The sequence below is a fragment of the Schistosoma mansoni genome, chromosome W, assembly GCF_000237925.1.
Source record: "Schistosoma mansoni strain Puerto Rico chromosome W, complete genome".
Lineage (NCBI taxonomy): Eukaryota > Metazoa > Platyhelminthes > Trematoda > Strigeidida > Schistosomatidae > Schistosoma > Schistosoma mansoni.
This window is the reverse complement of record NC_031502.1, coordinates 10319041-10344712: the sequence shown is the minus strand read 5'-3', so window position 1 is coordinate 10344712 and position 25672 is coordinate 10319041. Positions and strand designations below refer to the sequence as shown.

The 25672-nt window shown below is 35.6% G+C and overlaps 2 protein-coding genes across 2 annotated transcripts; one reads left to right on the top strand and one right to left on the bottom strand.

The window, feature by feature from the left end:
• Positions 1-339: 339 nt before the first annotated feature.
• On the top strand, positions 340-17707 carry Smp_158770 (hypothetical protein; the record flags this gene model as incomplete). Its single annotated transcript, XM_018788500.1, has 11 exons — positions 340-588; positions 621-668; positions 706-816; positions 856-956; positions 3103-3357; positions 4715-4945; positions 6107-6228; positions 7179-7408; positions 8867-8998; positions 16520-16616; positions 17424-17707. The coding sequence occupies 11 exons, from the start codon at positions 340-342 to the stop codon at positions 17705-17707; spliced, it is 1860 nt and encodes a 619-aa protein (XP_018654036.1).
• Positions 17708-20465: 2758 nt separating this feature from the next.
• On the bottom strand, positions 20466-24476 carry Smp_158800 (hypothetical protein; the record flags this gene model as incomplete). The annotated part of the gene is made up of 6 exons (XM_018788499.1): positions 20466-20606; positions 20652-20789; positions 20826-20941; positions 20974-21100; positions 22706-22929; positions 24461-24476. The coding sequence occupies 6 exons, from the start codon at positions 24474-24476 to the stop codon at positions 20466-20468; spliced, it is 762 nt and encodes a 253-aa protein (XP_018654035.1).
• Positions 24477-25672: the final 1196 nt, after the last annotated feature.

Below are 25672 nucleotides of genomic sequence, written 5' to 3'. Positions count from 1 at the left end.
GATATCTGTCTTAAAATAATCATAACATGCTTTTCATCCGATCCTATTCCCAATATCCAAGAAATTCGGATTGTTAATTGGTCGATAGGTTTTGTGCTTATTTCACAGTAACCACTGGTATATGTATTTTAGGTTTTTAATATCGCAACGTGGAGTAATGAATTTTACCGTAATTGTATTATTTCATTTGCTTACTGATAATTAACTTGAAGTGGTTTGCAAGAACATTTTATTCAATCTACACAAAGCAGTTTTAAATTCATCAAGATTTCGAACCTTGTGAGAACTTTTTAATATGTATAATTCTCTTTGTTTTGGTATCAGGCGTTAAATTGCACCATGAGAGGAGAAACAACTAACACTAGGTATGTTGTAGTTGTTGGTTATCGCCAAAGTGTTCCCAGTCTGTGCTTAGATAACTGTCCGATCTCTGATGATGAACCATTGTATACTGTTGCCAAAGGAGGGGAATATTCCGCCCGCTCAGATTCAACAATCAGCTGGGGAACAGAATCGTCGGAAAACTCAAGTCGGAATTTGTCTATACGTCCAGCTGTGTATCCGCCTTGGGCAACACATCTGCCATTAGTAAGATATCATTTCGGATGTTCACTTTTCAGACTTCTTTCAACAACGCAGAACACGGAGAATTAATACGCAATTCTCAGGTAGGTGATCATTTCGTGTTTAAGACATTAAAGAAAGGATAATGATGAAGATTTATCTTCGTCATATGGCGATATCACTCAGCGCATATGTTCTGATCTCGAAAAACTATGGCGAAAAGAATCAGCTTGTAAAGCCTCCGAATATGAGGTAGACGACATTACATTTTTCGATAACTCTCAATCGTAGAATATCACTCCAAGAAATCAAACATCACGTAGTTTCAGTAGTATGGTTACACCTAAGCAGTTGATTGACTACTCAATCCGTCAAGCACCAGGTCTTTCAAGGTATTAATTTATTCTTTTATCTCCTAGTTACCCTTATTTTTTGAAATTTCATTTTACCCATGTAAAATAGAAATTAAGTCACTCCAGTTCTAGGGAATACCGATAAAAGTAAGCATTTATCTGAGAAACGATAGTTTTAGAAAGTCATTCAATGTTATTATCACTCAAGATGAATGTATAAAACTGGGAGTCATGGAAAAATGCAGCGAAATTAGAATTAACTAACCTGTATGACTGTTTTTTACTCCGTTTGTTAGTAAGGATCTTTATATCTAGAGTGACATGTGGGAATAAGTAATTTTTTTAGCAATATACGTAGTAATATATTTGGATTTACAATGTTTCTGTCTCAGAAATCGACTAGAACTTTCGTGTACAAGTGGTTGTATGATAGGACTGAGGATTTACAAAAATCATTTTGCAAAGTAACTTTGTGTTATTTGAATGCTAGTCATAACAATACGCAAAAATAATCACCCAATTTGCTAACTACTCATTAAGTTCATGGTCAGAGCGTTTTATAAACAACATTAATATTTAGTTTTGAAGTTTCTTTGTATCTTACGGCAGTAATAAAGAGTTAGTTAGGGTCTATTGTATTTATATAAATATTGAACAAAATTTTAAATTCTGTTACTCTTCCTACATATCTGTCTTTTCAAACTGTCCTCAAAATTTATTCTTCCTTCCTATCGTTTTTACTACATTGTCTCTATTCCTTCTGTTTTTTTCATCTCGTTGTGCTAATGTAGTATGTCAACTTTGACCAATATGCATCTTTTCCAAGCTCTATGTTGATCCTATCTATACGTATTACTTGCATGGTTTACTGTAACTACTCAATAGCTGTTTTCTCCGGTTTTGGAATCCATGGCTCTACATATGATAGAATTCAAAAATCTCTGATCTCACGGTTAATGTCAGGTCATTGAATTAGGTTTTTTATGTGGAACAAACCGCTAATTTATAGATGAGCCCAATGATTTAATGTGGCTGAGTAATAGGTGCTCACGAGATCGTTTTAGAAACTTGAGCTTCTGAATGATTAGCAATCAAATACAAGACCGCTAGCCAGGTGAATATGTTTTTTATGTAATGAAATATCACGTTTGTACACATGATACGAACATGAATATGATGTAATATCATAGGCGATTGTCAGAAATAGTTTATAGGCTACTAACTCTTCAATCAATTAAGACCTGGCTGTCGGGTCTAATTTTTGGGTATCGTATCAAGATCCAATAGTATACATTACAACTTCAGTCAATTTACAATATTGTGTGATTATCACTTTTTCTATCGGTGGTGTGTTTCATTCCTGACGTGGTTGGCAAGTATCGTACCACACGATCCGAGGGTCACGAGTTCACACTCCTGTAAGGTTATGCTTACACACCACTACTAAGTCCTATATTACAGCTAAACAGCTTACCAGTGTTCATTGGTTTTTAGCTGAAGTCACTCTATGGTGGAAACAATCTTCACTTAAAGGTTATCAGTTTTTCAACTATTTATAGTCAATCTGATATCAGCTTTTTTTTAGTAAACTAACAATTGATAAATTCTACATAACGTTTCCTGATGAGATTGTGTTTGTAAGTTGCATTATTACAATCAGTAAATTTAATCATAACTTTGAAAGTCATGCCAACTTCGGATTTAAATCGAAAACATATGCTATGTAAACGTTTTCGTGTCATGTCACTACCGAGAAAAATATACCTATTTTAATCGAACTTAATATCAAGTTTACAAAAATGATATCAGTTCTATATTATTTTTCAGTCTACAAAACTATAAGCAGTTTAACCCTTATTCTGTCGTTAGCTTCGCATAGTTATTCAGAAAATCAAAGTTCTTATAGTTTGTTTTTATGATATCAATCCTTTCTAAGCAGTTTTCCCAAAGTAATTACATGTGGTCATTTCTTTTAGTGAAAACTACCAATACGTTAAGTACAGTTTCAATCACTGAGCATTAACAACACCAGGTCTTTTTAAAAATGAGAGATATTTCGCCCAACCTTATAATAAGTGAGAACTGGCCAGCCGTTAAATACATTCATTTATCATTATATTGAAATCAAAAAAGTAGAATTTTAGTTCATTTTAATTCCTTTATTTTATTTTTTTTCCATACACAGACCAAGCAATCAACATTTAGATCATTTAAAAATTATTAATGATGTTCAAACTAATTTCAGAAATAGAATTTGGTTTACTGCACGTCTACTTGTGTTTAATACGGATGATATATCTAGTGAAAAACAATTTCGACAGACAAGCGATATGGATTGGACCAATTCAATATCTTCATTTGCTTTACGTAAATTCATTGGAATAGCCTTTCCAAATGATTCTACGTGGGCATTATATGAAGATCATAAAGTAGGAGTTAGGTTAGCTATCTCTTTGAAATATTATCTCCATTATTATTTAAGATTTTAAAAAAGTATTTTTTGTTTAATCCATTGGGAGAGATTTTTATGTGGTGTACATAGTATAGCTTGTAGATCTATATTATCAATCCCACTGACAGCATAGATTAAAAATTAATTTGAATCTTTCGATTTTCAATAGGACTAAGCATTTGTATGTGATTCATCTTTTTCATCCTCACTTTTAACTGTGAATCTTGACAATGTTTGTTCTATATTAGTGCATCATAAGTCTGTTGAAAAACTGACCATGTTTTTATGAGTTTAATAGAAAGTGCACTCTATCTTTAATAAGTTAAAACATATCATCGATGGATATGACCCAAAATGTGCGAAATCTTTATCAGGATAGCGAGTATCAGTGATTTAAAGATACCTAATTTTTGGGAGTGCAAAATCACAGGTGAGGACATTAATTATTCCCTTTTTCACTGAATGAGTACCCAAAACGTTAATAAGGTTATGATGCATTGCCATTTGATATAAAGCAAAAATAATCATTGATATGTCAATTCAATGTGTGAGGAAGCAGGTTTGAAATTTGTCTTTTTAAATGATTCAGTTATAAATATGAGGTACTCACATAAATACGAAATATTAATGAATGATAAAAACTAGAATAATGTGGTAATTGATTTGTAAAAGTAAATAGATAACGTATTTGCTTCTTTTAATGTTTTCTCTGTCTGGTATATGAGTAATTATGCTGGTACACAGAAATTCATGCTTACTCAGTACGAATCCATTAAAGATTAGTTTTGAGTTCCACTAAAGTTTTCATTGGCAAACAAATAACATGTCTTTTGAATATCTGATCACATTTTAAATTAATAGTTGGTTGCAGAGTTTAAATAAACACTAGCAATAAAGAATTACTGAAAATAATGTCGGAAACTGTTCAGCACTTAAGTTATAGTTTATAACCACATGACGTTATATACATTTGATTTTATATGGTTTGTAACTTTGACCATCTCATGATTCCGGTAAGAACGTATTCCTCCGCAAAGGTGACTTAGCTATCAGGCACAGGTTTTATGGATTCAGCTTTAAATAACACGTTTCTTGTAAGCGCTATTCAACAGTTCTAAGTGATGTAGATAAGAAGGGCTCACACTTGCTACCAATCCTCTTAAAGTCTAAATTTTTGACCACTAAGCTATCATCTCATTCGTTTTCAGTTATTTCTTCTAAAAATAGTGTTCATGTCATCTCTATCGGTTTACTCTAAACTTAAATTATTAAAATTGTTCCACTGGAATTTCATTATTATTCACCACGGTGTTTTTTCACTGTTTTGTTCATAACATTACATTAGTTCCAAACCATTACCATTTTTACGTCGATCATTGTATCACTGTGTATGGGGAGCAAGAAATGGGCAGGTGTATTTACCAGAAATTGATTTTTTCCCTGGAGCAATATTATTTGTTCGCTATTCAGATAATCATAATCCACCCAATCCATTAAAACAATTTTTGCACCACACTGGAAATGTACTTCGTATTCTTATCACTGGAGTAGATCGATTAAGTAAACGTAATGCAATGTAAGTTTGGTGTATTGAAAAAAACGTGGCACCGAGTCTATAAATTTCATTTAATGTCTTTTAAATAAGGTCAGTTTTAAAAATTAATCAATTAACTGAGATGCTCACTGCAATCTATAGACGAGGGGTAACCAACGTTATATCTAGCTCTCAATAACGGTTGAATTCTGTTGATTTAATTGCGGTAAGACCATAAAGTTAAGTCATTAAGGTATTTACAAGGTGACATTTGTTTGGTTGGCGAAAATACGACTAAGAAGCTACTAATGTAATATCTCCCAATATTTCATTAAAATCTGGTCGATGAAGAATGCAAAACAGGTTTAGAAGGGATGGTGTATTTGTTGGAAAACGAAAGTGGGCGAACGGTAGATTTGTTTGGGTATTCGAGATCTTGTAAGATCAGTGTATGACGAGATGCTAAATTGGGTTCTTTACTGGATACCTTTAACTAATTTCCAATAAAACTAATAAGGTCATCACCAGATGCTGAACTTCTATTGGGTTATTTGTTTTATCATTTAATTAATGTAATAATGAAGTATCTTAAAAACACTAATACTAAACTCAGAAATATTACTATCCTTTATTCTTTGTAGCCAATAATCCTACTGGGCAGCAACTGCTTCAAGTAATTTTGTTTCGAGAAGTATAGTACCGAGAATACGTATAAGATGACGAAAAAGCAGATATTTATGATCAAATATTAAGTACTATAACATTTAAAAAGTTTTACTTTTTCAAAATAATCGTTTTGTAAAAGGGAATCTTACTTAGTTTTCCTTCATTAAAATTGACCAGTGAAATACACTTATAGCAGTTTAGAAGAATTTGTGTATTGAATCCCACTTAATAAAGTTCACCAATCATTACACTTGAAAAACGAGGGTTTATTTTTCTAGGCATCGTTTATTTTTCAGGTGTCGACATAGTTTGATGATAAATATTTGTGGGCACAATCGTTTTCACCTATGATTTCCAGACAATTAAGACCAAACGCAGAATATAATGGTTATTTATTGTTTTGTATAATTGTCATGTTATACCCTATGGTCTACAAACTTCAAGGAGCATTAAAGACTAAAACACCAACATGATGACTATCTAACAGTTCGTTCATGTAATTGCTTCTTACATTTTTAAAAATGTTTTGTGTCATAGTGAATCAGAGTTATCACGCCAGAAGGTGCCCAAAGAACAATGGTTTTCTGTAATGGCAAAACTTCATGTCGCACGTTTATTAATCAGGCCGAGATACATGATGGAGTTGTTTAAACTACAATGTGAGTATTTTGAATTGTAAGAGCAAATGATTTTGTGATTTATAATTTAACAGATAAAACAAATATATCCATCACCATTATTCGCATAACCGCTTTTACTGACATTGTTGCTAGCTACTTTATTGTAAGTATAAGAATGCAATTTTCAGGAAATATAACTGAAAGCTTCAACGTACAGCAAATACTAAATTGCTTTCTACCATATGACCAATCAGTTGTCCACTTAACTATTGAAAATAGTCAGGTTAGATCATTTGAATCAATACATGTGTCAAGTTTTAAGGTAAATGCGATGAAAACTTGGAAAGATTTATCTTGGTGGAGAATGGTTTGTTAAAAACTAAGGTCTAGTCAGCGTGAGATATCACTGTCGAATATAGATAACATAATACCTCACAGATATATTTTACTCCTATTGCTTTTAATCTACATAACTCATTAACATATCCACTGATCAGAAGGGGTTTTGTGGAGATTTTAGTAATTTATAGAGTTGAGATCATGAGTCAGTTGAAGCTAGACCACCATGGAAAACCTGGAAGCACTGGACGACCGTTTCGTCCCATTATGGGACTCCTCAGCAGTGCGCATCCACGAACCCACTCTCGCGGGATTCGATCATGTGCTCACTAGTGACTGACTCCTTGAGGTATTTCCTGGAGTTCTTCTAGTGAGAAGCAGTAACCGGTGGAGTTCAACCAGGTCTGTTGTGAGATAGTAACTCACTGATGACATTGGTGAATGGTTGCTCAATTTCGTGAATCAGTTGAAGTTAGACATTAACACCGTTGGATGCCAGCTCAGTGGTCTATCGGTTAAGGGCTTCGGCTCGAGACTGGTAGGTCCTGGGTTCTTCATCCTTGATCAAGTTGAAGTTTCTATTCTTTTTGTCTTCCTAATCCTTTTTTTAAGTACTTTGTTAGTATTTGGTGTTTATTTCACATTTATAGGTTTATGGCGTCAAGATTTAAGGAAACGTAATAGTCCAATTGAAGCCTACTTAAATCTACATTTATACTACCGAAATTCTATAAAAAGTAACAAACAACTGATGGGCGGTACTACAACTAAAAATAACAATAATCTTTCAAAAGAAGACGAATTAAATATAAAGAAACAGTTAACACGTAAAATATTCGAGGATGGCTTAATATGGTTTAGACTTCCAGAACTAGACAAAGTTAGTTGTAATTGTTTAATTTTGTTCGTCCTTGAAGAAGTTGTTTATTTTGACCAAACGTTTTACTGAAAAAGTTTGCCGATGAGACGCTTTTCTAAAATACAGTTTACACAAATTAGAATAATTCGATACGTTTGCATATGTTCTTCAGTATATGATTTCTTCTCTCTCTTCATCATCGTGTTTATATATGTATATCGGGTCGGTATCCTATTGTTATATCAATACCATATTAAAGCATAACGTATAGTTCACAAAGCAATAGAAAGTGATAACACCAAAACTTTACCAAGCTCATCAGAAGTATGTAAGAGTTGGAAAATGAATGTTAGACGGACAAGAATATAATGATTAGGAAACGGGAACCCTATTTGTATGAATGCTTATTACAAAACACCATGTTGGTATATATTCATTCTAAATGAAAACGTTCTTGGAATATATGCCTACACGCAGACTAAATAAAAGAACTGCCAAATATCAACCACAAAAGAATTCCTTTAATACTTCCCAGTGGGAGTAAAAATTCACGCTATATGATCATTTTCTTTTTTTCGGTTTATTTGATTGAGTTAGATTGATAAGATGCATTAAATTCATTAGGTGTTTGATAAATTCGGATACCGCTTCATATCAATAAGTCAGCTATGTGACCGACCTTGATTAGTTTGTCAATTAGTTAGAAAACAGAGCTTATTTGAGAACCTACTTATGATAAAATTGTAATGTACAAGTTTTCGTATGATTGATCAATCTTTTCACGTGAATTATTTCTTAGGGTAGAAGAAAGGGAGTCGGGGTTAGGGAATATTTCTGAAGTAGGATAATGATTTGTATTTATAACGATGAATATTTTTGCAGGTGGTTATATGGATTTAAAAAGGTGTGAGGTTGCTTAATAAAATTTATTAGTCCTGTTAAATGTTATGTATTTTCAATCCATTTATTTTCCACCATTTTCCGCCAAAAAGAATTAATTTCCATCGTCATTCTAAGGATCACTCAAGTTTGCGCCTATTCTTTAGCCTTGTCATATTTATTAATTTTCAGCATCTAAGTAGCGATATATTCCTAACTTTTAATGAGTTCTTACATAGCTCTTAACAAGTTACGAAACCTTCTCCAGTGACTTTGGAATCCGATAGCTGCTATCTTACCACCAAGTCAAAGCTTATAATTTAAGATCAAATAAACAATATTTTGCCTGTTCGTTTAACGGTCAATACCTTAATGATAACAATTTACTGTGCATTAGTTTCTCAAAAGGTGAATTTCATTGAACATAATTTCGAAATGATTAAAAACAAATCTTGGTTACTGAGTCAAAATAAAAGAGAACCATGTTAATAAAGTTCTACTCATCATAATGCTTCATTTTTACTTATAATCTTATTAAACTATTGATAAAACTACTTCCAATAGTCAATTAATCAACAATATTCTCAAAATTTCTTTTAGACGGAGAACTTAGAATTACTATGGAATGCGTTAGAGGCTCATTCAGGTTATAATGGAATTATGAATTTCGCAGACTACATTTCACTTGTTTTCGGAGAATTACCTGAGTTTCATCGTACACTAGTTAAGAAAGTAAGCAGTTTCTGACACATTTCTTAGTAAAGAATAATTAATTAAACTATCAAAGTATGAAGATTGGGGTTTTAGTTCTCATTTATTGACATTTCACTGAATAATGGTCTCTGTTTAAACCAGGACTTTCGGTTATTGTGAAAATAGCTTCCACCTGCAGAAAACCCAAGCCCACACAAGCTTGTTGAACTTGTTTATGGCTTAACTCTTACCTGAGTAAAAATCGTGTTTCTGTTAATCTTACTAACAATTTCGTACTTATTTTCATTGGCGTAGTCATTCATTTCCATAAATATAAGTTTCTTTATAACTGGTGTCTGTGTGCACGTCTACTATTCGCTTATTTCATCAATCGTTTTGGATATATTTAAACCAAGTCTGTAGTAAATACATTGACCATTTCACCCGATCAGCCTGAATTCACGTGCTACTTGTTCACATTTGCATGCACGTTTAATTTCTTCATTTTTTGTTTGCCTAACGATGGAGATGCATGAAATAAACCATTCCTAACATATTTCGTACTAGAATTTTTAAAATCACGTCCAAAGCTATTGGTATGTGTTATAAAAGTAGAGGATACTTGTTATAACGCTGGGGGTTCTTGTTATAACAGTCCTTTTACTTCTTACACGTATGTGGAACGCTAATTTACCTTAGACGAATATCTACATTAGATTCCCACCAGCGTCTATTCTACAGGACTTCAACACAACTCAGATCAAGAACACGAGATTAGCCTGACTACAACGTCAATATATCTCCACACCAAAATCCGACACAAGGAACAGTCAATCAATAACAGTCCATCAATAAGTGTTCATACATAATAAGGATAGGGGAATATATATAACACATAACACCTGTCATCCTATCTAATGTCTGACTCATCAAGACAACCAATCATTGTCATTCTCGCCCACACATCAGTATGAAAATATATTCAAATTTAAACTGAGATATACTAATATTGGATATTTATTTATTTATCTGAACATATAAATATTAGTACAAGGGGGCACCAAATATGTATGCGTCACACAAAACAATGAGAATGGGTAAATAAAAAGTGGGTAAGGTGCATATAAGAAAAAAAGGAAAAGAAAAGAACAATGACAACTACAGATTAGTGAATCTTAATGTAATAATAAGAATAATAATGGGGAAAGCAGAAATGTATAACCAGAAGAACTCTTTCAGTTAGGGAAGTTTTAACCACTCTTTATGAAGAAAGTAAAAGATGGTTACAGCATGATCGCCACTGGTTTCTATTCCGAGATGTATCTAATAACGTATCTAGCCACTGTGTTGCATCATCTCACGGACCCCAACCAAAGAGTCGGGAAGGACCAACAGAAGCAAACCCTTTGCAGCTTTCTTTCATACCACGACACCATGTCATACACTGACCATCTCTCCGCTTTCTCCAACCAGTCCCAGCGTCGTCAAATGATCCACGACGTGGAATTCTCTGGGACGAAATTCGCAGAACATGTCCAAGCCACCGAAGTCGATGTTTCACGATATTGACACCAATTGGATTACCATCTCTGCGCCCAAACACATGATGCATTACTAACATGGTGTTGCCACTGGATGTCGGCAATCCTTCGGAGACAACGATTATAGAACACAGAGAGTCGTCTAACATCCTCAAATCGAAGAGGCCAGGTTTCACAAGCATACAGCAAAACTGCTCTCACCGACGCGTTGTAGATCCGAACTTTTACAGCCAGACTAACATCACGAAGGCGCCAAAGGTGGCCCAGATTGGCATAAGTTGCTCTAACTTTCACTATACGTGCATCGATCTCATCACTCACGCCACCATCAGCACTTATGTAGCTACCTAGATACACGAACTTCTCAACTACTTCAATCTGCTCACCATCTAGGGTGAGTACAGGATTAGAATCCTGCCAGTCTTGTAGGAGTACTTTGCACTCGTAGGGTGCAAAGCACATGCCGTACCTGCGGACACTGATTGCCAACTGATTAAGTGCGGATTGCATGCCTTGGGCATTATCACACAGTAAGACAATATCATCCGCATACTCAAGGTCGAGAAGTCTTTCTTCAGGCAACAGATCCACACCGCCATTGTTTACATCCATCAGAGCTGTTTCCAGAGTGTCGTCGATGGCAAAGTTGAAGAGGAATGGTAAGATTCGGCAATCATGTCTAACCCCACTGCTTGAATGGAACAAGGGAGAAAGGTGGTTGTATGCCCTCACTCTGCCTGAGGTGTTTGTATACAGGGGCTTTAAGAGGTTACTAAACTTCTCAGGCACACCCTTCTTCAATAGACAATCCCAGAGTACAGTCCTGTCCAACAAATTGAAGGCAGTCCTGATATCAAGAAACACTATGATTATTGGCCTGTGATAAGTATGATGTTGTTCTAACATTTGGCGGAGGGTGAAGATATGATCAATGCATCCCCGACCAGAACGAAAACCAGCCTGCTCTTCACGAGTCAATCTTTCCCGGGTTTTAAACAACCTACAAAGTATGACAGAAGTCAGTAGTTTGGACGCAATTGGAAGTAGACTTATCCCCGATAGTTGTTACAGGAGCAACGTGAACCCTTTCTAAAGATAGGGGCGACTATCGACTCATTCCATGACGTTGGAACACTTTCTAGCTCCCAAACTTTTGCAAACAACACAGTCAGTTCCTTAGCTAGAAAGTCACCACCATCTTTAAAAAGGGTAGGAGGTAAGTCATCTGGGTCCGGTGGTTTGTAACCTTTCAAGAGTTGGAGTTCCTTGCGGACTTCCGCCTCATTTGGTGGATCGGTCGTCACCGGCCATGGGGGGCAGGACAATCTGATTGGTGTTGCCGGAGCAACAGGCCAGTTGAAGTAAGGTAAGATTAACGCAGACCAGGGAATGATCAGAGTCCAAATAAGTATTCCAAGAGGAGCGGTAGTCTTGTACACAACCACGCTAGAGACAGCTGATCGCGATGTGATCAATCTGAGTCCAGGCTTGAGATGCAGATAGAGGACGCCAGGTGGCACATCGATGATGAGTGTGCCGAAAGCTAATGTCAGCCAGAAACAAGTTGTAGTCCGTGCACAGTTGCAGCAAACGGTCTCCGTTATCTCTCCTGCGACCAACAAGTCCCCATCGGCTACCTAAACGACTCTCTTCTATGCTCAGACGCCCGACCTGTGCATTCAAGTCTCCGGCTAGTACTACAATATCCGTTGAGTGCACTTTCTGGAGAAGAACAGTTAACTGGTGGTAGAACTCATCCTTGATTGCATCCGGGCTGCAATCTGTCGGGGCGTAGGCGGAGATTACGAATTGACGTCATTTCTTACGCCAATTTCTTCTCACTTTGATGAAATTTTCTAATCTAACTGTCATGTCTTGTAGGTTGAACGCTTTATTCGGATAACCCCAGGCTAGCACTACTCAGCGACTTGAAAGACCAGAGAGAAGACACGAGTATCAGAGAAGCACTTTACTACAAGGTTCAATTATGTACAGAAAAAACAGGGGTTTTATAGTAACTAAAAGACCTTGAGATCCCATAGTAACAGTATGCAACAGCCAATCAGGACCTTGTTATTTTAGTAGCGTTTTAGTAGCATAGCTTCTAACTAATCGCTGATTGGTTGGGCTCTTTATGAGCCTCTCTGGAGGCTCTGATAGAGTTTATTGTAAGCCGACCTAACACTAACAGCACATAACCGACTGTTAATGGGGATCGATTAGTGTTGCTTCAGCAGGACCAGACGAAGATGCCACAGGGTCCCCGGATAGACGCATGTGAAACAAGCCTTTTGAAGTGACATACGGGGAGCGAATTTGTAGTACTTCATTAGAGTCTTGAATGCGGGTCTCGGATAGACAACAAACGTCGATATTGAGACTTTCTAAAGACATAGCCAGCCCTATCTGTTGTCCGATCTGCATTAGTGTGCGAACGTTGAAGGAAGCCAGCTTGAACGGCGTACGTGGTTTCAGAAAGACTGGTTCAGTATTCGTAATCGGTGGAAGCATTCACTTTCGACCAGACAGTGACTGGAGATCGTTTAGATAGGACAGAGTTTCCACCATGGGCGATCTGTTACATAAGTTGTAAAATGGGAGTACATGAAGCGGGAATAGAAGAAGATAAGTGACGCAGTATATAAAAAAAATGATAATACTAGTAATAATAATAGTAAAAGTGAGTGTTATCAAGTGAATGAGAATTGTTTGCATTCTAATTGAGGCGAGCATAGTATTTCGTGAAGTAACTGTCATCTCATCAGATTTGTGTGAGGGCTGTAGTACTCCTCGCGTACCCGAACTGAAGCAGGTGATTTTCTGAGGGGGCCACACCCCGAGCCTTTGACCTAAAGGTCTAACCCACAAGGCAGTGGAGCATCATAAGGAGATGCAGTCCCATGGGAGCCGGTGACCAACAATTGATTCATACGCCATTTGTTCCCTCAGGATACTGGAGCCCATGTACACCATTGGTTTGGAATGAGGGTTTTCCAACTCCCCTAGGTGGACTTTCCGTGTCCACCAACCCGGTTAAAGCGCCTGACATTCGCTCTTCGTCCTCTCAATTTCGTAAACAACAGTGGTGCCAGGAGAAGGCAGTGAGTAGGACTTCCCTGGCAGAGGTTATATATTCGCGTGTCCATGTGAGAGCATTTGGAGAGGGAGAGCGGACTCTCCACATTCTCGGCTGTACCAGGGCATTTGGGGACAATATTGGATAAGTAGAACTTGGCAACAAAAACGAGTCAGTTGAGCTTGCACAACACGAAATCATTTCAAGAACAGAACCTTTGGAATCCAGGAAGTCCTATGCATTTACTTTCATCTGCTTTTTCGATTCTCAGGATAAGATACACAAGACATTCGGTTCTCATTCACATGGATATAATACTCCACCTGTAGCTCTTCTGAGGGCCACTACCTGTTCCAAACCCGGATAAAAGAGGAGGGTTGGGCATTAGGTTAGCGATTTCATTCCGTAAAAAGCTAACTTGCTAAAAAAAACGCCAAACAGAAAAAATAATTCAAACCATTTAAACTCTGCTCTGGGAGTTGAAGGAAGAATTATGACACCTCATGGTGAAAACCAAGTTCTTTCGGAAGTCACGAAGTTGATGCCCCTTCTAACAACCAGAGCAACAGTTTTTATAGGTACATGGAAATTTCGGACAATGCGGGAGACCGGGAGAGTCTTCCAAATTGCTGCAGAAATGAGGAAATACAACCTGAAGGTGCTTGAGATCAGTGAAACACATTGGACGCAGGTTGGACAACAACGACTAGCTTCAGGAGAGCTTCTGTTATACTTCGGCCATGAAGAAGAAAATGCTCCACATACACAAGGAGTTGCAGTGATGCTGTCCAAACAAGCACAAAATGCACTTATAGGATGGGGATCTCATGGACCAAGGATCATCAAAGCCTCCTTCAGAACAAACAAAGAGGGCATTACAATGAACGCCATCCAATGCTACGCACCTACCAATGACTACAATGAAGACGTTAAAGAACAATTCTACGATAGGCTACAGTCGATCGTCGAGAAGTGCCCAACAAAGGATCTGACCATTCTGATGGGAGATTTAAATGCCAAGGTTGGAATGGATAACACTGGATACGACGACGTTATGGGATGACATGGACTGGGAGAAAGGAACGAAAATGGTGAGAGATTTGCAAGCCTATGTGCCTTCAATAAACTGATCATATGCGGCACTATATTCCCACATAAACGCATTCACAAAACCACATAAACTTCACCGGATCACACTACACAGAACCAAATCGTCCATATCTGCATTAACAAAAAGTTCAGGAGGACGATGGAGGATGTGAGAACCGGGAGAGGAGCTCATATAACATCAGATCGGGACAACAGTATGGCGTACTGAGAAGATAGTCAATATCATACGGAATTCCTATGATGGATTAAAGTGCAAGATCGTTCACGGAGGACAACTCACCGACTCATTCGAGGTAAAGACCGGTGTCAGGCAAGGTTGCTTACTCTCACCCTTTCTCTTTCTCCTGGTGATCGACTAGATCATGAAGGCGTCAACATCTGAAGGGAAGGATGGGATACAGTGGACAGCTAGGATGCAGCTGGATGATTTAGACTTCTCAGATGGTCTGGTTCTTCTGTCACACACGCAACAACAAATGCAGGAGAAGACGACCAGTGTATCAGTAGCAGTAGGCCTTAGTATAAACAAAGGGAAAAGCAAGACTCTCCGATACAATACAGCATGCACCAATCGAATTACACTTGACGGAGAAGCTATGGAGGATGTGTAAATCTCTACATATCTGGGCAGCATCGTCGATGAACGCGGTGGATCTGATGCAGATGTGAGGGTGCGGATCGGCGAAGCACGAGCAGCATATCTACAATCGAAGAACATCTGGAACTCAAAACAATTGTCAACCGACACCAAGATCACAATTTTCAATACAAATGTCAAGATAGTTCTACTGTATGAGGCGGAAATTTGGAGAACTACGAAAGCCACCATCCAGAAGATACAAGTATTTATTAACAATAGTCTACGCAAGATACTTCGGATCCGTTGGCCAGACACTATAAGCAACAACCCACTGTGGGAGTAAACAAACCAGATTCCAGTTGAGGAAGAAGTCAGAAATAAGTGCTGGAAGTGGATAGGACACACATTGAGGAAAGCAGCCAACTGCATCACAAGGCAAGCCCTTACATGGAATCCTGAAGGCCAAAGGAGATTAGGAAGACCAAAGAACACATTACGCAGAGAAATGGAAACAGATATGAAAAGAATGAACAACAATTGGATAGAACTAGAAAGGAAGGCCTAGGACAGAGTGGGTTGGAGAATGCTGGTCGGCGGCCTATGTTACATCAGTGTGTTCACTATACTTTTATCTGTTTAGTACACTTGTAATATATATGTATTAAGGGATTTTGGAAATATTGACCATTATATTATGAGTCACTTCTTAAGAGTGCATTGTTTGGCATGAAATCTGTTGGTTATGGTTACGGTCCCATATGTTTTTCGTAAAGGTACATAATATTTTTTTATGAAAGTAAAATGTATATTGATATCTATCTACCCTTATGTTAAGCTCATCAATCTAACTGACACAGAAGTTAGTAACAATTATAGTTTTGTACATTTTTCAGCGTTCTGAATTATGTATACCTTGAAACATGATTTATGTATCATGAATGGATTAAGATTCTTCTCAGTTGTTTTAAGCTTCGGTTATATGTCAGGATAGTCAAGTATCGTGTTTGTTTCAATGGATTATGCCCTAGAATACATCGACAGATGCAATCTATTTTTTGTCTAATAGCGTAAATCAACTAGCGTCTCATCTATTTCTAACAATTTAGACAATATTTTGACGTGGAAATACTTAATTATTTATACCATGTGTCCTTTTAAGCTGACCATGCAATAATCCCTTTTTTTCGAATCCCTAGTTTTACAATAACAATTTACTCTTAAACACTGCATTATTTCTCACTTCAATCATATAGGTATTTTTAAAAATGGATCCAAATCGACTTGGTCATATCCAATTACTGGATATTAAACGATTTTTCAATACTCCTAGATGGGCTGTGGATCAACTGGGTAGATTCTAAATTCTTTTTGGTTTTTCAAAAATGGTATGGTGTTTATCATTCTTACTTATACATTAAATAAATCTTTTGATTAATGAGATAGACAAATAAACGGTTCTAAGAGTACGACTGCATTCATACTAATAAACTTTTAAGAATTTACACTAAAATAACCACTTTCAGCATAAATAAATACAAATGCATTGAATATGTTATGTTTCTGCAATTATATAAAGTGGGCGATCTAGTTCTGATGAAGAATACTGTATTGGTTCCTTTAAACTTCAGTTATAATTTGTTGGCATGAGGTGTTTTGATTTATATACGGTACAAATACCAAGATGGTTTTCTTTCTGTTACCATTTATATTGGTCTAACAAAGTTTTAGAAATTCGGACAAAACAATCCAGTAAAAATATCTGTCTACACAGGAATCTTTACTAATGACGAAAGGTTCTATTACTAATATTCCGAGTAATACGGAAGCAACATGAAGAGTATCAAGGATAAATCTGCCGCGCTCGGAATGATGTACACAGAGGTGTACAATTTGTCGATTGTAAAATCTTATGTGTACAACTTCTGAATTGCTCAGTTGTCCTAACTTTGTGTAGACCATTATTCACAGTTTACATATTGTTTGTTTCACCAAATATAGAAAATCCAAAATGCTCGTATTATTCGTTATCTTTACACTTTCTAAAGTCTCCTAAATTTCACATTACGACAGTTACTAAGTGCATTTACTTATTGAGAAGCGTCAATTGTATATAACAATAATGTTTCATTGCTATTAAATTTCCATCAATGTTCCCAGGTACTAATATAGCTCATTCACTACCGGATATTTTGAAAGTTTTCGAAAAATTCGTTCATGTTCAAAAACGCCTAGAGTATACAGAATTCGAAGTATATTATCAAGCTGTTTCGACTACTTTAGGAGAATGTCCTGTTGATCAGTTGAGATCAGATGCAGCATATATGGATTTATGTTCATTATTTCCATCAAGTGAGTGCGCTCAAAATTATTTTCTAGGTGAAAACATAAATGATTCCTGTGATACATTTATAAAATTAATACAAGATACATGGTGCATTTGATTGTCCATGTTCTGATAATGATGATCATGATAAACGTAAAGAATATATCAGACAAACTTGCCTCCACATTTTTTATATTTAAACATGCCAGTTGCCACCAACTGTTCGATATAATGTTGTGTTTTTATTCACATAATTTGTTTTTATATCTTTTTATAAAGTTATGATTTTGATATGTTCGTAATAAATTTGGGATTTTAGTTCCGTCTGTTTTTAAAATCGTCAGTTTTCAAAGGATATATTTTGTTAAGTACAAAAATATCGGTACAGCTGGGCAACAAAATAAATGTGCACTAAACAATAGGGAAATGAAATTGTCAAAAGGTAGGTGAGGTAGAGGATGTACAATCGAAAATAAACAAATGAATAGGGATAATAATGATAATGAGTGGCCGAGAATAGTATATAATAGGAGATATAGTTCAGTTTAAAATACAACCAGCAACACATCTCTCAGTTAAGTCACGTCCTTTCATTTCTTGAAATGTAAAATGTAAAAGAAAGCTACTGCAGGATCTCCATTGGTTTCCGTTTCCACTCACATTTGGTAATGTCTCAAGCTACTAAGTTGTATAATCCCTAGGATCCCAACCAGGGAGCAGTGAGGGACCGAATTGTTCCAGTCTCGTACAGTTTTCTTTCATACTATGACACCGTATCATGAAAAAACCACTTCTCCCACTTTTGTACCTTGCCACAGAGTCCGAAAATAAAGCACAACGTGAAAGTCACTGAGATGATTTTCGCAACACATGTCAAGACCACCAAAGCCAGTGTTTCAACATGGTGACACTAACCAAATTGTCATCACTGATCCCGGATAAACATTGTCGAACCTCAGCGTTACTAACACAGTGTTGCCACTGAATGTCACCACTCATTCGAAGACAGAGAGAATTGAACACAGAGAGTCACCAAACGTCTTCATCTAGGAAAGGCGAGGTTTCACAGTCACGGAGTAGGACCGCTCTCCTCGACGCACTGTAGACCGGATATTTCAGTCAGACTAACATCATGACGGCCCCAGAGATGGCTCAGTTTGGCATAAGCTGCTCTAGCCTTCACTATACGTAGGTTGATTTCATCAATCACGCCATCATCAGCACTCGCACAGGTACCCATATACATGAACATTTAGACTATTTATTACGGTTTGCAACTAAATGTGAGTGACAGCACAGATTCCTGACAGTCTTGTAGAAATATGCTGTATTCGGAACTTCCAAAATCTTATAGGTACAGACATGGATTTCCAGCGGAAGAAGTGAGAATTGGATAGCTCTTGTTTCAAAGCATGGTAAGAAAATGTAGTCTGGTTACCGAGACATTTTCCTCCAGGTAACAGATCTAGGTGTTAATAAAAATCACAGACACATCCTTTTTCAATAGAATATCGTGGAGTACAGTTCTTCATTGCCGCAAATTGATGGGAACCCTAATATCAAAAACATAATTACTGTTGGTCTGCAGTAATTATGGCGATGCTCCGACATTTTGTATAGTGTAAAGATATGATCAGTACATCCAACACCAGGTCGAAGGCTAGTCCAATCTACATGAATCAGTCTTTCACGGGTTTTGAATAATCTATGAAGTATGAAAGTAGCCAGTAATTCGATACAATCGAAAATGGACCCACTCCGTCTACGATTTTTACATAGACGACAAACGTTTACTTTAATGTTGAGGAAGACCATCACTTTATCCTAGAATTTTCGGAACACTGTCTCGAAACCTTTCCAAACAACTCAATTAGTTTCCTGATCAAAAGTTCGCCCTCACCTAACGAAGAGTGGGAGAGTAGGCTGTTCGGGCCTAGTAAATTGTGGCGCTTTAAAATTTGAAGTACTTTGAGAACCTTTGATTCGTTAGGTTGATCAGTTGTTACCGGTCAGGGATGAAAAGACCTCCTAATTGACGGTTCTGTGAATAACAGACCAGCTGCGTTGTTTCTCGAAAAGCTCTGGTAACCGTTCAGGACCTTGGATATTACTAATTGGCTTTCCATAAACTTCCAAGATTGCTTCATAGATGTCATACCTCTGACTGCCAGTTGAAACAGCTTCCGGACTCAGGTGTTGTTTTCAGCTCGTTAGAGCGTTCCAAACACTGTTTCACAATCCTTACAGGTTCCAGCATTTCTTGCGTAAGAGTCTACGTCTGACGTCAAACTCGCGTTCCACTACAGTAAACTAGCGTGCCTCAAGAAATTGTAAGGAACCTTCAGAAATCTAGTATTTGTAAGTGGTACACTGTGAAATCGAGGCATGTCCGTCATTTTCACAGTGTCATACAAACTTAGTAATTAGCTGCATTTCTTTCTGATTGTTGTGTTTGTTTCAACTATAATTGGGCACAGATAGCGATTGTCAGCATAGAATAACTGTAAACCAGAATAAATCATTTAGCTTTAGGCTGTAATAAACAGCATGGTTTCTGAGAACAACCTAAACCGGTAACTTTTGGGTCTTCTAGATTAAAAGGTCAGAATAATAGATTAAAAGATAGCTGATGTCATGCTCGAAAATTCCCAATCTATTTGTTATAGATTAAAAGATACATAGCAAAGTTTAATCATACAAAGTTATAGAGAGACTTTTTTAAACTACTTTGCCATAGGGTATCTGAATAAAAACTATGAAGGCCCCACTTCTCATGACATAAAAAATTGTGATTTGGATTGCCGAGAAATACGTTTTATTTACCAATAATTTAATCCTTAAGGCCATATAACAAGCAAACTCATAAGTCTCAATGTTCATAAACAAAATATTTTTTTATAAAACAAATTAAATCGATTCGAGATACTGAGAGTAGGTTGCAAATTGTCCGATGCAACCATAATTTCTAAGCATAATCGCTCCCTGGAATCTAGAACTTCAAAATCTGGGGAAGCAATCTTAAATTTTCATAAAATTCGAATAATTAAATTTTCTTTACTTACCTTTAGAGATATACTTCCTAAATAAGTCTTGGTAATTGAGTCGTACAAACCCTCATCATGTATATAAGCTAGTAATAATTCTCGCAACTGATTTTTATTTAAAACTGAACAAATTGCAGGACATTTCGTGGATAGTAGCTAAAGTTATATGGTGTAAAACATAAGAATACCTACCACATTGGCGAAAGCAAGGAAAGATGATGAAAATTTTTCAACATTATTTACTGAACCATCTATTTGTAAGTGTTCGAGAATAATATTACTCCATGGATTAGTCAATAAGAACATGTCTGTGCATTATAAACAAATATAGATAACTTACTGATAAATGATTGTTTTGTGGTAGTTAAACAGATATATTTAATCAGACAACCATACACTTCGATTGACAATTCTTGTGTAAATCTATGGGTTATGTCCATGATTTTAGTATTCAAGCACATGAAGAGCTGTGAGGAATATGATAGGAATTAATTAGACTAAGAACTATAAAAACACAGTACTATTCAAGAACACAAATATTTGGGTTACAAGTACTAATTGTTATTGCTAAACAAAAAGATGATATACCCATAATCGGATGTGATCATTTCTTAATACGCTTGAAACCATGTTTAATCCCTTTAGTCTAATACAAGCTAATAGAATGAAGTGAAGCATTCAGCTTGACACCACAGAACGTTGAATACCGTCAGCACGAAACCTTATGATCTCTCGGCATTCACCAGAAAAGAAGTCAGAAACCAAAAACAAATCATTTCTAAACTATGCCAGTTGCTCTTATTGTTAAATAAGTTACGACTAAGCCGCTAGACCGGAGAATTTCCTACTAATATAACTAAGATCTTGAATGAACATGGTCAGCAGAAATACAATCTTAATTTTAAGGAATTGAAGTGTATTTCAATCATTATCGCGCCAAATAATCTTAAGTTGGTTGGCTCGTTTAGTAGAGGAATCGCGTAATTAACAACGATTTGTGGAAACTAATAATGCTTACTTCATAGTAATAGTTTTCGCTCGAGTTTTCTGATATATCCGGCCATAAAAGATGAGACAGTGGTCCGTAAAATGATTCCAATAGACAAACAAGTGCACTGCTCTCGATGAAAGGAGATCCATTCGTTACTTGATTATGACTCAAAATTGCTAAAATCGTTTCTGGATTCATAAACAATAACTGCAAGGAAAGTGGTCAAAATTTTCGTATTCATATGAAAACAAAATAAAAAGCAAAAACTGGTCTAAAAAAGCGATTAGTTCTTTGTTTGAATACTTCAGAAAGTTTTTTTTATACATCGACTTCTTATTGTCGCACATAGACAAAAAAGTGGTGACAGATCTGGAGTGTATATGTATTCAACCTTAACCAAGTTATATTTAGGCCGTTATAAACCAGTATAAATTCAAGATAAAGACCTATTACCCATTGAGCTTTGATGGATTTATCAATTCACTTTTATGGCAAAAAGTACTAAAAGAAGCCCAAAATACTATCTGTTGGTGATTTTTAAAAAATAATTTTGTCGTATGAATCTAGAATGAAAACACTTTCTCTGTGATTCACGATGTACACTTGGTTTTCAAATAAAAGAATAGAAAAGACGAAGGACAAAGGTAATGTCACCGTACAATGATTAAAATAACTATTTGTATCAGCGTATGAAAATTCGTGATCTCTTTATACTATTATTATTGTAACCACTGCTTTATCAAAGCCTCAAGAAAACAGTTACATCACATGATTCCTGAAAGCTTAAATAACTTTAGAAAATTTATATGTACAGAAAAAGTCCAAAACATGACTCTTTTTATTTCGGAACTCTGATTTATTTTATAAAATTGTCTGCCTGACTGTTGAACTTTGACTTCTTGAAACCATGTAGATGTCATAGTTTTGTAAATCCGAATTAAGAGTTTGCTAGAAATCATGGGTAGAAAATTAAATTGGAAACGTTTTCACCTCAACGGTGTTAAAACAAACGGTAAACGAAGATTCAACAAACACTAATTTATTAAAATAAAATAAGTGATTCAAATATATATTCACTCACGCTACTAACAGAGTCAACAATATCATGATTGACCGATAAATGTTTTGTACAAATATTTATTGAGGCAGCAATCCCTAAAATAGAGTCCCATTCCGCAGCTGTGATTTGAAACTTTTCAGTATGTATTTTCAAACGATTAGCTGCAGAACCTTCGGAAGTCTCTTTCGAAAAGCGGAAAATACAACTTTCCCAGGTTTGGATTTCTGAACATAGCAGTTTTATAACTAGATGGATAAACCAAATTCTTAATTTAACAAAAATCAGAGATAATCAAGATAGGACAAAATCGTGCGGGTTCTATCAAATTTTAATTTTGTATTTAACGAATTTCCAAATCATCCGTATTTTACGAGTTATCACTTAAACAGAATATTCGATTACTTCGTAGAGAAGACAGTTTTCACCAGGGCTTGATAAGGTCTCAATAACTGAAAGAATCAAGGGTCAATAGACAGCTTTTTGTCCTGTTCCAGAGCACTCCACCAGCCGACAACTATTGGATTCAGTTATCACTGAAATCCAAGACCGTTAAGGCAATAAATTGGAATCTTTTGGTTCACACATACGAATATAAGTTAATCCAGGATACAGTGGAAACAAAATTTTATGCCATACACGTGTTAGTAGATTCTTTACATTATCTGTTATTATTTTCTGCTAAAAGTTCAGGAGAATTGTCAATAGGATTCTTATTGACGATATCACTTTACGATGAAATTTTTATGCGAACCTAACAAATTATCAAATACTAAAGCTATAAGATGAAGGTCCAAATTTTTAGTTTATTTTGTTCGTGTCAAGCTAATACTGTCAATGTTATGCAAAAGGATCGTCCATAGTACTGACTCTGCAAGCTGTAATAAATATTTTGCTTATCTCAATTATACTTGATTAGGTAATGAAGTTCTTCATCAATAAGCAATGAATAAAATACACAACCGTGTATGAAGTCTATTTAGCTGTTAGGAGAATGTAAACGTTCTTATCAGTCCAGTAGTTTATGATTCAATACATTGTTAGCTTCGAAAGACAAATATTACTTTTTGATCCATTAGACTTGGACGTATAGGTATTATTTCTTATCCCACTAAAGACATTAGTTCGTTTTGAACAGGTGTATGTGATGAGAAATGGGATATTATTGGTCAAAGCGTATAATTTATCTAATGTCATTCTTAATAAAAAAAATTTAAAAGATGGTACGAGTTATAGCTTAAAATACAATTAAATTTTAGGTTAGACGGTTAAAAATTAGGGTTTTGAGGTTAGTGTAAGAAAATTGTGATTTAAGAGTTTAGGATTAAGGGGGTAGTAGTACTAGGTTTGATTTCGAGATAGTGATCATTGGTAACTCAGGTGGATGATTTTGGAAGTGTTTCGGTCTCTGACTGAACCAACCATCTAGAAGAAAAGAGCCCTACTAAAACTACTTATGATATTATGCTCAGAAAGTAAAATCCAACTATTATTTTCATTAAGTTGTTATATCTTTAGTATGAGCGTTCACTAGCTCCTCATATTCCATAGAGTTTAACTAAACCTAATGTAAATTCAACAAAAACTTCATATTTATCGAAAAAAAGAATTTATAGTCAACTAACTTTGTACTTGTGTATTACTATCAGAATTCATCAAAAGGTGTAATATGATTTTGAGAAGATCATTTCTAAGTGAAGAATTAGGATCGAACCGCTCATTCGCTAAAAGTCCAATAACTTCAATCATTCTGGTAGATAAACAAAAATAAAAACATACTTTGTTGTGCCACCATGATAACAAACTGAGAATAAAGGAAGACTTCGTGTAGAAACATGCAGGTTACTTTTAGCATTTTCACATACGCATATTTCAGCTCATCTGGGAATGAAAACAATTTATTGAATTTCAATTATGAAATAAATTAGTTTTTGTCAATAAATTTAAGATTACACAAATGTATTATGAAGATAATTCATTTCGAGATTAGAGACAAATGTGGCATAGTGGCTATTTATAGTAAACGTGACTACTGAATACTTACTATTCATAATATATATGTTATATATTCCATCTGTAGTGCTTAGGATTGATTAAATATTTCAATCGTAAATGCTTGCTGGTGTGTTTACATTAATTATTTGGGAAAAAAAAGAGAATTCAAGGAAAACCAATAATATCGTGGGAGTTCATCCTTTGAATATACCCTGAAATCTTCACTGTACAACGAGCTGTATTTGGTATCTATAGTAAATTATTATTTATTGGTACAATGACCATATTTCTTCCGTGCACACCTTTTAGTTTTAGCAACAGTCGAATGCTAAATTCATCGTGTCTGAAAACCAGTGTCATTGATAACGTAAATTTTCACAAGGATAATACTGTTATTTTTTTGTGAAAATCAAATATCATGGCGTTGTACCATAAGTCGTAGAATGATCGAAATATTGCAAAATTGAATGCTTTTAACTAAATACTGATTTGGAAACTATATGTCTTAGGCCTAATTAAATACAACTTTCACATAAAGTATTATTCAAACTTATGCAGGTCATTAAACAAAGTTGACTTCACTCCGGATTTGGTCACCTAGTTTACTATTCTATCTCACAAGCACGAAATTTGACTCAACTATGTAATTTGTAAAGGAACTCACTATACAACTAGAGTATCAAAATCACTAACTGGATTCTAGCAGCCTAAAGCTTAGAGTTACGTTTGCACTTATTATTAGTACAAAAATAAGGAAACTGAATGATAAGGCATTCCTCTTACAGATCACTTAAAGTAGAAGTTTATTGCATGAAAAGAAAATCTAAGGCAGATGTTTAAAATAAATTTCAAGAACTTAAGGATTTACTAAAGCGCTTTGTGATTACAGGTCATAAAAATAATAAAATGTTTCATTTATACATTGCTCCTATCATTTCCGAACAGCTTACATTGATATCATATTATACATATTATTGACCGAATCGGTTTGCTTGG